At 38.5% G+C, this 16083-nt stretch overlaps 1 protein-coding gene across 1 annotated transcript in view; it reads right to left on the bottom strand.

Moving 5' to 3' along the window:
• The window catches only part of LOC101160883 (FERM and PDZ domain-containing protein 4), a 64971-nt gene that overhangs the window by 34026 nt on the left and 14862 nt on the right, over nucleotides 1-16083 (bottom strand). The window contains exon 4 of the mRNA XM_023949843.1: nucleotides 502-621. Within this exon, the coding sequence (XP_023805611.1) occupies nucleotides 502-621 (120 nt within the window). The remainder of the gene's footprint in view (nucleotides 1-501; nucleotides 622-16083) is intronic.

Raw genomic sequence — 16083 nt, 5'->3', positions numbered from 1 at the left:
TCTCACATAAAAGGGGTCCATCTGATTGGTCAAATGCGTAAGGGGCTCTCTTTAATTCATTACATACTTCAAGCTGCCAAAATATTGTTTTAGGCATGTTTGTTAACATTTAATGCAACCTTCAGCGCAATTCACACCCTCTTTTGTGATAGGCGTACTGATAGGCGTACTGCAATGGCAATAATTTAACATTTACTATGCAGGCATTCTGGGTTGATAACAAGCTACCTGCTTAAGCCCCAGCAGGGGGAAGGGGGCTGGTGTTGCTCCACGCCAACAAGTTGGTGACACAAGCTTTTTGATTTTGTCTTAAAACAGCATAATTATAATCAAAAGACCACTGGGAACGCTTTGATCTAAAGATGATTGGAGTCTTAAAGTATTTTTCACCGCTTTTTGGGTTGAATGCACAGTTTTAGGTTCTTGTTCTGCAGAGATCCAGGATGAAATGCAACTAGATATAGGTCAGCTGTGTGAGTGCAAGATTAGGATTAAGCATACTTGATGAGGAAGTTTCGTCCATCTCTAGCAATATTCATGCTCTCCCAGCTGTACGGCCCCTGCAGTCCTCCCCAGGAGCCGGGGCTGGACGGTGGCCACCCCGCAGCTTTATTCCTGTGGCTGAACAGAAAAGAAGAAGGTTCACTTTCAGAGTAAAATAATCAACAGCAGATCAGTTGAAACGTTTAACAGCATTTAGGAGAAACTCCATAGTCTAGCGCCTTCATCTCAGATCACAAACCCTTACGGTTCTCGATGAAACCGCTGGTTAGAAACCTCTCAGGCCAATTAGTGTAACTCCTGGTATAAAAGGCGTGGTGTGCAGTCAAGCGTGGTTGAGTAACAAATCAATGATTACATGTATGAGGGGGGCATGGAGTTAAGGAGAGCAGGGGTAGAATGGATGTGGCAGGAGACTTGCTGATTGTAGATCATCTTAATGAGGAGCTCAAAAGAGATAACTGGAGATAAGAGGTTCTTATTTGGAAAGTTTTTTTTAATGCAAATGTATTGATTACCAAGCAAATATTTCTAAAATGAGCAAAAAATATATTTATGTCTCTTTAGTAACATTTGGAATTAAAACAGTAGTAGTGCTGTAAAAAAATTCCAAATTATAAACCAAAAAATTCAAATGCGTACTATATGAGAACGTCATCGCCGTAGCAATCCAGCCGGTTGAGTCCCGCATGGGGCTGCTGATGCATCATTCTATGTCATCGCTGCCGATATTATTAATAAAATAAAATAAAAAAACAAAACAGGAAAGCTACCACGCTTTCGTTAACAAAAAAAAAAGTGCCAATCGAGGCTTCAACTTGAAGCAAAAGTGCGGCTAATCCTTTGGAGGAACAGATGCCTTCCTCCACTGATTTCGTTTCATTCCCCACAGATCTAACCAAAAAAAGCGTGGATTTCTCTTGATTATCCGAAAGCAAAAACAGATCCACGGCTTCTGTCAAACTCCAATTCCGAGCTCCCGTGCTCACACGCTGACCGCCGTGTCAACGGATCCCCCCGTGTGCGGTCAGACATTCATCTGTATTTATCATCGTGCCGCTGCATAGAGCAGCTTTGCTCCAAACTGAACTAAACTGCTCTGGCCTTGCCTTCTTTATCCCATAATCCCTTTCATCAGACAGAAAACAAATCCACGCTGTGTGAGTAATTTTTTTTTTTTTTTATATGTGTGTGTGCATGAATGAGCATGTGCAGCTGTACAGAGAAGCGCTTTCATTTCTGAAGGGTTTATGTACGTGGGACATAATGCAAAATCATCTGGCGATCTCGTCTGTAAATTACGAACCTCCGATGAACAAATGACACTGTCACTATTGATGAAGCAAAGCCTGCATCAGAACATTCAAAAGTAAGTGCAGCAAATGTATGTTCTAAAATGCAATAGATGTAAAACAGTCAGACATGAGGTGCAATAATTATAAACAGTATGAGAATGTTAAAGTGCAAGAGATGCAAGCTGCACTATTTGAGAGTAACAAATAAATAACAATGGCATTGAAGGGCGGACTCTCGAAACCAAATAAGTCACGTCCATGACGTCAATATCTATTAATACATAAACATTTTGGTTACAGATGGGTCATCTGGGCTAAGGAGGTTGGTAGGTTTCCGGTTTATTCAGTTAAAATGTCGGCGTCTCTGCTAGTGTAACGTGCATTCTGTGTATGTCTTATCATCTAGTTTGAGTATTTTATTTATTTTCCTTCTTAAAGATTTCATTTCAGTTTTTATTGGCTCTGGTGAGGCTGGCTGCTATACTGACATTTTACTCAATGGTGTCTAGTGTATCCACATGTGACAAAGTTTGAGTTTTTTTATTTATTTCATATTTTATTTCTAGATATTGTAGCGTCTAGCCACTTCAGCTGCAGTTAAAGCTTTTGAAAAACCAGAAATTTCTGCAAAGCATTTAGTTATATAAGTCTTGATGTGCTGTTTATAATACATATATAATTTTTTAAACATGTTTGATCAAATTTAAGCTGATGTAATTTATTTTTTGTATTAATTCAGATATTTTTGGCTTCATGCTAACGAACATAAATATAAACAAGTTGTAGTAGTATTTTGTTGATCTAGACTGAGGAACGAGGACGTAGTCAGTGAAACGGCTGCTCATTACTCATTGGACTGTGAGTAACTTTGTTTGACTTTTCTTTTATGAGCAGAATCTGCAAAAACAGGGCAGGAGGCCTGAAACATCCTCATCCTGGGCGAAAATGCACAACAAAATCAAAGAGCTCTCCCGTATGGCGCGATGGCCTATATTTTACTCTCCAAGGTCAGTGGAGTAAAGCTCAGCTCATTGTGGATTCTATTCACTTTACACTCTAGAACCCAAGAAGGGTCATTTCAGGTCAAGCATAGCTCTATGCTTCCTCTGTTTACCAGAATGCTGTTGAGGGCAGACTGATCTTCTACAATAGACTTTGTTTGGGTGGATAAAATATAAAAAGGTACACAAAAAAAACAACAGTACATGGCTGTTACTAAGGCTCAAATATTTCAGGAAATAGAATTAAGGTAAAAAAAAGAAAAAGAAAAATGACTAAACTTAAATAAATTTGAAGTCAAGAGGCTTTCATAAAAGCCCTTTGGTTTAAAGATAAAGGATAAATCTTGTATAATTGAGAAGCATTTAATAGAAACTTAGTAATATTCATACTGTGCATTCTATGTTGACTGTGTAGAAAGGCAATGAAGGAGAAAAGAGGCCATGCAAAGATCTTCACTTTGAAAAGTCCATCTATTCTCCTACAGAAAAGCAAAAACGACCCTTTCGACGTACAAAATGACACCACAAAAGCAAGAGGTTGGTTCATTCCAGATTCACTCCAAAGTGCGCCATAACATTCTCGCCCTTTGGGGCTTAATGGGTCAGACGACAACACCCCTTTGATTTATCATTTGAACTATCATTACGTCTGAAAAGTTGCTGCTCACGGCGTTAATCTTAAGTTTTTCAAGAACCCTAAGCATCTCAAATATTGGTCACCTGTTGAACATGAAGTAATAATGGTAAAGTATTTAGCCGCTGCTAATTGAAAACAATTGCCTGCTCCTGCACACCTAGGTGTGTGAAATTTGTTCTCCACATTTGACCCACCCCCCGGGGGAGCGGTGAGCTGGTGGTTTAACCCTTTGGTATGACTTGGTCTGGATTTGAACTCACGACTTTCAAGTCACAGGGGGGACACTCTACCACAAGGCCACTGAGCTATAATAAAAAGATAGGAAGTAACAGTTTTGATAGAGGTACTTTGACAAACACAGTGTGATAACATGAAGGTGGTCACATATTTGGATGTTAGAAATTGTAGTTGGAACCTATAAAGTAACTTACAGACAGCTTTGTTACACTCTAACTACTGCTTTAATACAAAAAGCCGTTTCTAACAAGGAAAGACCACATCCTAGTGGACAGCAGCTGTGTAGAGAGGTCAGAGGAAAGTTGGCAGATATCAGCACTGGTTATAAGAATTAAAATTGTGGCAGAAGCCCATCTACATGTTGAAACGTGTAGTTGATGGGCTACAGCAGCAGAGGACTACAGAAGGTGACACTACGGACAACCAAAAGCCAAGGGGTCATCTGTACATTTATCAAAACTGAAGACAAGATTGGAAAAATGTCATATAATAATGAATCTGCAACACTTAGATAGCAGAGACACACACAAAAAAATTAAAATTATGAATCTATTGTGTGGTAAATCAATCGTTGGAGCTGGTGGTGGCAGTATAATGGTGTAAATTTGTCTTTGCGTACATTGGCTCTTGAGTACCAATTCAGCATAAGTCCCACAACCTAAATCAATGCCATTAATGACTACATCTATCCATTTATAATCAGAGTGTAAGCATCTTTTGTTGGATGAATCAGAAGGAAAAGCTTCTGTGGTCACCAGATCTCAGCCTTGCAAAAAACGGACATAGTTAAGAAGGTAAAGCTGAGCAGTATAGTTGTCTAATTCCAAGACAAATTACCTAATTCTAATTCAAATAATAAAGGCGTCAAAGGTAACAATTCACTGAGGTAGAATTCATCTTTTTTAGCCAAATAAAATCCTAGATATAGAACATGTTCCCATTAAATAACCATACAACAATTGGCAGATTTTTTTAGCAGTTTTTTTAAGTGAAAATGCTCATTTGTTTTAGAAACATCTCCGTTGATAGTCACTGTGTTTATATCATCTCAAAATAGTTAAATTGACTTGAAATGAGATACATTTCCTCTATAAGATTTTGAATTCGTGCAGTGATAGTAATTATTGTTGTCTAACAATAAATCAGCAGGACGTTTGCCAATCAGGTAGGGCAATGTGGATTAAGAAAAATAAATAAATCATAGAGTCCTAGTATTTTGAAGACTGAAGTGGCAGATCAGACACTAGCAATTGTAATTGTACCATATAAAGTTGTCTTTTTAACCCTTGTGCTATCTTAGATGACGCCACCCTTACATTGACGTGTTCTTCCTACCATGACAAAGGTGGATAAAGGTGGAAAGATTTCATTTAATCCATGGACACCAGTGAAGATCACAAATCATTGAAGAAAAAAGGTTCAGAGCACTGTCTAGTGGGTCTAGATGACCCAACTCTCAATGTTAAAGTGCCTAGGATAGCACAAGGGTTAATTAACTTGTCACATCTGTCATTATCCTATAGATGCCAAGACATTTTCATCCATCTTTGCATCTGTGAGTCTCATCAAAGAAGGTGCATTTGCAGAGAGGACCGACATCTTGACTGAAACTGATCTGCGCTCCTGTTTATGGAAAAGAATCAGGCATTAATCTGTCACCCACATTTACTTAATTGGCTTGCTGACGGGACTTCAGTCTTCCACGTTTATGCTCGAGTTATCACTCCTTGCTTTTAGCAAAACAAGTCCAGCCACTGCATGACCTCCCACCCCCCTCATGCGGTCCAGCACCCGCTCTGTTTTCCCTGTTCCATTTGCTGCTTTTTCCTCCTCACGTTTTCTTCGTACTGTTCATAAATGAAACATCAGTACACGTTGTTAGAAACCAGCCTGAAAGTGCTTACATGGAAAAGAAGACAAGCTTGAGCTCTCAGTAATAGAACAAACTCTTTAAGTATGCACACTGAATATTTGTTATGCATCCCTTTGAATATTAAACGCCGGTCGACTTAGGAAGGTTGTTTGAATGCACACTTGGAGAGCACCGACACAGCGTCTTTTGCGTGTTACTTCGCTGGAAGTGGAGAAAATTGCCTGACGGCTTTGAAAAACTACATGAATGTTCTGAGAGGATTCTAAAAAACTGTAAAGAGAAAAATCTCAAATGATTTACTCAATAGGAGTTGAAATTGTGCAGTGCATTTTTCTGAAATACACAGACAACATGATTCAAAGAGGTTCATTGTGTCGATAAAATTATACTGCTTATTTAAATTATTTTTTATCAGACACTGGTTTGTTTTATAATGTAAAACATACCCACATGTTTCGGTGGAATACCTTCCACCTTCATCAGGGTCGTCATCAGGTGGTGGTGTGTGACGTCTTTAAAAACAGATGATTGTGACTGAGGCGGAGTCACCTGTCAAACTTTGACAAGTGACTCCGCCCCAAAAAATCTCATCATCCCAGTCCAACAAAGACATGTGACTATACAGTGTGCTAGAATGTTCTACTAATGTTTCCTTTAGATCTGGAAAAACAACAGTGGACTGAACTTTACGAAACTAAAATGTGAATAGATTTGCCATTCATTGTTGTTTACTTGTTTATTTGTAAGGATATTTAACTTACGCTTGGTTATCTTTCAAAAAGCCTAGGAATCTGGAAAATACCTGGACTGTTCAGTACCCAGATATTTAACTCTGAGTCACATTGGTGGAATATTTGGCCAAAAATGTCCTGGATCCATTTTAAGTCAGTGAATTATAACAACTATCTACTATAAACCCTATTGTCAACCACAAATTATCATATGAATGGAATAGTAGTCAAAATGTATCGCAACACCCCTAATAGTCCGAGCTGGCATCTGGCTAAAAAAAGTCCGGCTGGATAGCTCCAATATTGCTCGCTATTTTTGTTCCCCCGGTAATGTTTGGTTGGGGGTGTGAGGACTTGTAAGCTAGCAGGAAAGGCTGAGAGCTCTCAGCAGTGGGGAGGGAAAGTGGGGGGAGGGTTGCTCTGCGCCAAGAGTTCCGTCCACAACTCCAAGGCAAATTTCTACTGAACTACTGCTGCTCTGCAGAGACTATGTCCTCGAATTGTTTTGGCTAAAAACGACAATTATAATTCATTTCTACAATAGATCAAGAGATTATCCGGGTGAGACTTTAAGGAGAGATTTACATTTAAAAAAAACTATGGAAGATTGGAAAAAGCAAATACCAAATTTGTGTCTCATTTTAAATAAGAGAAATTGAGATAATACCAGTCTTGGTTTATGGTTTGTGTCTCTTTTTGCCATAAAGCTGCTGAGCCGACAGACTCCCAGTGCAACATAAGAAGCAGTCAGTGATTACTATATTTCTTTTTTTTTATGGTTGCTGGTAAACGTTGCATTTCTTATGTTGTGCCACGCTGCACCATGGGCTGTTAAGTCATCCCCTCTTCAAATTTACTGTTCTCTGGGATGGTAATAAAAGCTGAAGTGTATTTACAGTGATTAGTGGGACTGAGATCTTTATTCCCCTCTAAAATCACGACAAGCCCCTGATAAGCATCAAAGCAGAAATATGGCACCAGTGTGAGACTACAGAATAAATGATGAAAACTAACGATAACAACGTGATCTAATTTTTGTTGCTCATACAAATCAAGGGTGCTACTTGTGTTTCAGCACCTCAGACAGCTCTATAGTCACCGTGCAAAGAGTTGCACGGACACAATAAGTATGCAAAGATCCACGTCTGGGTTGAGCCGGAATAAACAGAGTCAGCTGCATCAATCACAGCTGTCCACCCTGGTTCCATCTCTTCCATCAGCACCCAATCAGAAACTGTTAAGAATTCTTTGTTTACTTGTTTTCTCATCATCTCCTTCCTTCCTTTTCTTCCCCTCCTGCTTTTCCATTCACATTTTTAAAATCACCAGTCTGTCCTTTCAACATGCACACCCTCCTAAAAGACACACAGCTCTGTGTGCAGTGGCAGTCCTTAATTATACTTAAAATGGCACAGAACAGCTTGAGACAAGGGTGAAATGTGACTTTTGCAAGCTTTGGCTGGAGGACACCGCATGCATGCAGGATGGCTCATAAAGAGATGATTACAGCGGATGAAAGCTCTCCAAAACAAATGGGGAGTTAGCTTCTAGACCACTTGGTAGTTCGAACTAGACACAAGTTGGAATACTGAGTCACTCTGCACATACTTCAACATTGGGAGTTGGGTCATCTAGACCCACTAGACAGTGCGCTGAACCTTTTTTCTTCAATGATTTGTGATCTTCAATGGTGTCCATGGATTACATGAACTCTTTCCACCTTTGTCATGGTAGGGAGAACACGTCAATGTAAGGGTGGAGTCATCTAAGATAGCACAAGGGTTAAAGTGGTAAACACATGAAATAAAAAACAGTGACAGAAAATTGGTTAAAAGATGATCAGGTTATGAAATGACTAAATAAAAAGTATTAAAATGTAAAGTATTTAAACAGAAATATAAACATGAGAATCAGAATCATTTATTGTCATTGTACATGGGGATTCAATGAAATTGCAGCAGCCTTGGAGTGATGAAGTTAAATAAAATAAAATAGAATAGAAATAGAAATACTGTATTTACATCTCTTAACTAAAAAAATGAACAATATGTATAGAAACTGTTAAATATTAAATATGTATGGGCAAAATAGAATGGAATGAGATGAGTTACTGTGAGCACAGCATAATAAATATTGAGTTATTGCACAGTGACCCGGTTATTGCACAGAGTGAGGTGTGGTTGGTGTAGGTATGTGTATTCGTATGGTAATTGCCTGTGGAAAAAAGCTGTTTCTTAGTCTGTTTGTCCTGGTTCGGATGGACCTGTACCTCCTTCCAGAAGGCAGCAGGTTGAATAGAGGGAAAGCAGGATGGGTGGAGTCAGTGGTGATGTTAATCACTCTGCTGAGGCAGCGTGATTGGACATAACACCCCAGTCCGTAGACAGTTGTAGCCATGTGATGTTTGCACTGACCTGGAGGCCTCAACAGTAGTCTAAACCTACATTCACATGCACCAGTGGGTCAACCCACTTACACAAGTAAGGGCGTATTCAGACTTGAAAAGTCCATTGGTCTGGACTGAGTTTGCTTAGTTTGGTCCGGATGGAGCCCTGAACCTTGCGTTTGGTCTGTATCCAGACTGCCGTCAAGCAGGCTTTTATGTTTCAAACTAAAGCTTGTGAACAAAACCACGTAACTAAAGATCTCTTCAGTCACTGGCCAGGAGTTAAGAGGGTGGGACAAAGCATAGAGAGAAAGCATAATGGAAGTGCTGCGCTTTGCATTCCTTGTCTGGATAGTTCACTTATTCAAACTTTCTATTTTGATGACCAATTTTTGAACGTCAACGTCGGGTTCAACACTTCCTTTTGCAGCGGAGGATTACTGAAAAACAACCACTGAGGAGTTGACGGCTATAAAGGTGCACTAATTAGTGTCTATGACAAATGGATTGCCGGGAAAACAGTGTGAGGAGCACTGTGTAGCACGGTAAAAGTTGTTTTAATAAGCCTGGATTCATCTGACCACATTTCAATGAGTCGCTGGGTCTCATTGTCAAGGTTGCTACTTTCTTACTCTGGTTACATCCCATATTGCCCAGCGACGGTGGCCATTATGGTCCGGTTGTTCCACTCCGAGCATGGAGCCTATTCAGACTGAGGAAACTGTGAGTGAACAATAACCTCAGTCCGATTGGAACGATGAAAAGATGGGTCCGAGAGGTGAATTCAGATCGAAAATTTGTTCCGGATTAACAGGGGAAACAAACTCTGGTTCACTTTAAGCAAACCAAATGTGTCCACTCTGAATAAACCCAAAGAGAAGAAGGAAAAGCTAAACTAAATGCATAGGGCTTTGTTTAAAGACAGCTTTGCCATAAATATGTATATGAATAAATGCAATTCAAATTAGTTTTGTCAGGTATACAACTATTGTGATTTAAGGTAGAACCCCACTCACAAGCAGACTGCATCTCAGCATATGTCTTACTTTTCTCTAGGCTGGGATGGTAAAATCTATGAAGCTTAGTTAATGCTTGGTAAATAAATGATTTATATCTCCTTACTGTTTAATGGCTTGTTGGATGGGTATATTTGGATACCTGCAGTTTCATGCTCTCCTCTGGAAAGGCGGCAAATTCAATAATTGTAAATCTATAACCTTCTCTTCCTTTATGGATCCTATTATTCAGACATCAATCTATAAATATAATACCTGAACTGTCTGATTTGTTTATTCACCACACTAACAACTCTGGATTTTATACACTGAGGCCTGGATCAACTGTAGTGTTTTGTCTACCAGGAAGCATTTCATATTGAAAGTGACGCTGTCTAAAGTATCAACATTTCAAATAAGAAAAAGAAAAAGTAAATACTTCAAGAACCGTTGTATCTAATGCTTGGACCTCTACAGCACCTGCTGTCTTAGGAGGGCACGCAACATCATGAAAGACTGCACACACCCAGGACACCGGGTGTTTAAATGGTTGCCCTCTGGAAAAAGACTAAGGGTGCTGACTCAGAGACAGTTTTTACAACAGAGCAATAACCCTCATGAACACACATACTCATGGTTTAGTCTCTCTAGGAGAAGGAGGAATGTAGAGACTGTATATACACCTGGTGTGGATTTGCATTTGCATATTTGTATATATATATATATATATATATATATATATATATATATATATATATATATACACACGTATATATTTATATATTTTTTTTATACTTTTTGAGTGTGTAAAATAATTGTTGTTTTCTTCTTCTCTTTGCACCAATGTGGGACAGTTTTGCAATTTCGTTGTACTCTTGTACCAATGACAATAAAGCTCTATCCTATCTTATCTTGTCTTGTTTTGACTGTTTCCAGTTGGTTATTTTCAGCACAGTAGTGTTGAACAATAAGTCTCCAGCACAAAATGTCACTGATTCTTTTAAAAATGTCACACACCAACCGGAGAAAGCTGAGGCTAAAGTAAGATTGAAGCAGCACAAAATTAAAAACAGTACATCGCTTGTTGTTTTTGGAGAGTTGTTGATTTGTATGTTTGCTCAGATTTCTAGTAAACCCAGTGAGAGCAGAACTTCTGCAAGTTTATAGAAAACATCATGAATGAAATTTCTCTTCCATAATCAAAGGTTCATTTTCAAAAACTCTACCAACTGTAGTTGCAGTTCATGTTTAAAATAACAGCTGACTGACTCTCTATATGCCGTAACCCTTGTGCTATCCTGGGCACTTTAAAATTGGGAATTGGGTCATCTCGACCCACTAGACAGTGCGCTGAACTTTTTTTCTTCAATGATTTGTGATCTTCACTGGTGTCCATGGATTACATAAAATCTTTCCACCTTTATTCACCTTTGTCGTGGTAGGGAGAACACGTCAATGTAAGGGTGGGGTCATCTAAGATAGCACAAGGGTTAAATCAATCGGAATAGTTACAGAAAAGACAAATGAGCATTTGCATTCTCTTTTATGCACTTTGAGCAAAACACCAAGAGGTAATGAACGTGGAAATATTCATTTGACGCCTTGCAGATACAGTCCGTAACAAAACGCAAACGGGTTAGAAATATTACAACTGACGCGAACATCTGCACCTGGCACTGAGGCATAATTCTGTGGACTGAAAACACCAGAGCCCAACAAGCTTCGCTAAACGGTTGCTGAATAAGATTACACCGGAAGAACTGCAATCATCATGGAGAAACACTTCAGCTTGAGTCTCGCTTCTTGAATCATAATGTCAGACTGAAAATGTCTTTCAATAATGGTGTATTTAGAGCAGTGTTTTTCAACCAGTGTGCCGCGGCACACTAGTGTGCCGTGGGAGATGGTCAAGTGTGCCGTGGGAAATTGCCCTCATTAATCATTCACTGATCTAAAAACATTTCCCATCTCCAGGATATCAGCTCTTTGTTCATCCAAACAGGCCCTGATAAAACACTGAGTAGTTAGGAATATAAAAGATCTTAAAATTACTTTTTCTTTGTGTTTATTTAATTCTATTAAAGAAATTTTGATAAGAATGACGGTACCGCGATTTCCCTGCAGCTATGACAGTTTGCGGAAAAGTCCCGTCCCTTTAACTGTCTCCACCAATCATTCTTGAAGGCTTAATCACATGTCATCAGTCTGACCAATCAGAAGTGCTTAAAGTCTTCACGTCCTTGTTCTTAATTCTGCTGATAAAGTCGCTCAGTTCTAACAAAAATACCAGCTAAAGCTCTTCTTTAGCGGTGTAGCTTTCCACAGAGTCCGGTGTCAGACCGTGAAACAAGTGGACAATACAATGAAGCTCATTGACGCGAGTCCTTCTGCAAGTTTTCGGCAGTTTTCACACTACATCTCCCATGATGCATTGGCTTACAGGGCCAGTGCACAATGAGTTGTCCTTGCGAAACGCCTTGAAACCCGAACAAACAAACAGTTTCTAAATTTTCTAATTTAACTTTCATTTCATCTCTTAGAAAAAAACAGCCGCAACTTCCTGCTTTTCCGGCCACAATTATCACAAAAATGCACGTGAGATTGCGGGCGGGGCTGTCGATCAATATTATACAGACCATGAATTTCTGTTTTTTTTTTTTTTTTTTGGATGCTGGTGTGCCGCGGGATTTTTGTCAAGGTTAAAGTGTGCCGTGGCTCAAAAAAGGTTGAAAAACACTGATTTAGAGCTAAAGAGGACAAACAGGGAAGCAGAAAAAAGACCAAGATAGCTGTGATGAACCGTTTAGAGTAAAAATTAATTAGTGTAATACACAATAGAATAAACAAAAAGCTTGAGACTGTAACCCTTGTGCTATCCTAGGCACTTTAACATTGGCAGTTGGGTCATCTAGACCCACTAGACACTGCTCTGAACCTTTTTCCTTCAATGATTTGTGATCTTCACAGGTGTCCTTGAATTACTTGAAATCTTTCCACCTTTATCCACCTTTGTCATGGTACCTCTGCCGGTTCCAAGCCCGGTTAGAGAAGGTTGCGTCAGGAAGGGCATCCGGCGTAAAACATTGCCAAATTTACCATGCGACTTGTTCGCTGTGGCGACCCCTGATGGGAGAAGCCGAAAGTGGAAGAAGAAGATCCACCTTTGTCATGGTAGGGAGAACACGTCAATGTAAGGGTAGGGTCATCCAAGATAGCGCAAGGGTTAAAATAAAAAGTCCTAATAAGCATTTCTGGCATCCAACTTTGCAGTTCTCCAGGTTACTGCACAGCTGTACACGTTTTTCTTTTTTTCCTTTCATCTTTAGAACTTAGAAACTCAAAAAAAGTTAACAAAACATTATTTGGATTCATGGTAAATGTTGCACCTGCACCAAAATCTCCACCAAAAAGTTTTTGATGTATTCTCAAAAAGTGCTGTGTACAAAAAGTGAGTACATTATAACTAGAAAAAAATTGAACTTGTACAAATATGAATTTATTTAAAAAAATAAAAAAAAGCTTGAAAATGTATTGCTATTAGAGTTAGAAAACTGTAGAACGTCTGCTATGATAGTCCTGCCTTACCTGCTTATGTGCTGTTTATTACCCGGATCAGATGTGTTTGTGGTTTCAACGGCAGGAGGGTTGGAAATCATGTGGGACACCGGCCCTTGAGGCCTGGATTTATGCACCCCTGGTCAAGACTTTTGGTTTATAAGGAGGATCACAACCCATTGCGTGGCATGTGCAGTGCTCTGTCGGTAAATAAACACCTGGATATGGAATTATTGCTTGCGCACTCCACACAAACAATTACTATTGCATGAAACTGCTGGGATTTAGAGCGAAACAAAGGGCACACAGTCAGTGGCCTCGCCAGTGACACCTGTGCCTTTAAGCACCGAATGTTACACTAAAAGTCATGCATGCAGAAATCATCCTGATTTTTTTCTGCTTACATTTAAATTAGCGTGGTTTGTTTGATCTGTTTACATTCACATTCACTTCAGTTATGATACCAAACAGTAAATGATAAACAAAAATTGTAAATGTATGCACACCTTCTCTTAGGACATTTTGTGATTCTTTTCTTTATTCTTGTTGTGGGATATTTCATTCATGATGTATTTGAAGTTATGTTTGGTAATTATTAGTTTAGAGTTTGGTTTTCCCTTGTCTTTACCCATCAAGGCTCCGGTGTTTCATCAAGTTTATGCTGAAATTCCCCATTTTTTTATCATGCTAAAAATAAATCACTAAATTAGGTTTCACTCAAGTCTTTCTACTGTATTTGGGTCCCCAACAACCTCAACTCCCAACACTGAGTTTTAACAAGACTTTTGCTTGATAAGTTGACCTGTGTGTTTAATCTGACAGTACTTGGAAGAGAACTAATTGCTCCATTCATATCTTCAGACATTAAACAAACAACAGTTTGCAGACTGCTTCTACATCATCTTCCCTTCATTACCTTTATCACTTTTTCATTTAACATAACCTCCATCCCTGACAAAAAGATCAAATGGAGTCCTTCACCTCATGTGACACTGGGACATAAAGATTCACACATCCTGTTTGACACCTTATCTGCAATACAAATACAAAAACCAATTGGTGCAGACAAATACAATTCCTACGCTTGAGAGAATTGCATCTAAAAAACATGACAGGGTTTCAGTAATTCCAGGTTTTTCTGTAATGTTTGATTCAGTTCTCGTCATGATGTGGCAGCCATTCACTATAGCACTAGAATGTAGGTTTCTGCTGCTAACAGAGAAACAGCACATTCAAGATGCAATAAAACTTTAGTTCTTTCTGTCACAGGACTCTTTACAGTATGTAGTGAAGCCAAAGTGATCAATTATTGAGAATGTGCTTAGAAAGAGGAATGTAAAGTGTGTGTACAAATCTCTCTGAGTATTAAGGTTTGTTAGCATTATAGCACCACTATTAAAGACTCACTCCAACAGAAATCGTATTTCTGCTGTTTTTAACATCTTCTTGTTGCATTTTTCTCATAGAGGAAAGCATATATGCATTACATTGAGGATTTATACTTTTGAAATTATTGTGAGTCAGGAGCAGATGAAAAAATGCTGGTTGGAAAACACATTTTGTGACGTAGAAGATATCTGTCCTAGAAAATGATATAGGGTTTTTTTTACTTAGTTTGTATTAAAAGACCACTGGGAACGCTTTTAAAATAGATCAAAAAATGATCGGAGAGGGTCTTTTACTTTAATTGACACAAAATGTACATCCATTCCTAACAGTTTAAAAAAAAAATTTGGGTAAAGGGAAACTCCTGTGGTAAATAAAATCTTTATAAAAATGTACAAAGAAATTCGCTGTATACGTATAATTTACAAATGAATGTACAGTTGAAGCCAGAAGTTGACATACACCACAAAAAAACACACGTGCTTTTTTTCTCTCACAGTCAGACTTTTCCTGTTTTAGGTCAATTTCAACTAAATTTATGTCTATTTGCTAAACGTCAGAACAATGAGACGAATTTAACTAAAACAGGAAAAGTTTACTTGTATCTCATGTCTGACGTTGAGAAAAAAAAACACGTGTTTTTATGTAGTGTACACAAACTTCTGGCTTCAACTGTAATTGTTTTTTTCAACGTTTTCACAGTCTAGTGTAGAATTTATCCAAACAGTGGTGGTTAGGAGGTCTAGTTTTTCTTCGATTTGTTCTATTCGGTCTGAGGATAAGTGCACCTCTCTACCACAAAGTTTTAGAGCTCGTCATGCATTTCAGCTTTGCAGAAATACAGATTTCCTTTTCCAACAAGACCTACCTTTACTGCCAAAAGTACTAATTCCTAATTACTGTCACAACAAGTCATCTGCCCTCAGCCCAAAACAAAATCCATGCACTTTTATGTGTGTTAGTACCTCTCAGGAGTCCTCTGAAATAAGATTTTTCATCATATTCTGATTAACAGGGATGTTTGTAAGTATGTAGCAATCATTACATTGTCCAGTATCAGATAATCAACATATTTCTGGATAAAAATAAATTGGCTGGTTTAGACTCCAGGCTGGAAAACTTGTTTTAACCTCATTTTGCCCTCAATTGTTATAAACAAAAGTGTTTACTCAACGATTAAATTTAAATAAATGTCAAGTAAAGATAAAATCAACTGTAGAGAAAGAGGAAACCGAATTAATAGGCAGGTGATGATGACTTATTGATTTCATACTCTTAAACTCTCAAACTGGAATGTACCAGATGGGGGGGAAGTGGATTTTTTCACTAACCTCTAACAGATAATAGTGGAATAGACAGGTTTAAGTTTTTTGGTTGAAACGAATGAATCTTTTTGGATGCGTCACTGCATTGTTAATGATCCCATTCAATGCAAATTATATTTATGGCAGTTATTTCACAGAATATCTGCCTCTTCTAATAACTA

This window comes from Oryzias latipes, chromosome 2, assembly GCF_002234675.1.
Source record: "Oryzias latipes chromosome 2, ASM223467v1".
Lineage (NCBI taxonomy): Eukaryota > Metazoa > Chordata > Actinopteri > Beloniformes > Adrianichthyidae > Oryzias > Oryzias latipes.
This window is presented reverse-complemented; position numbering and strand designations above follow the sequence as displayed.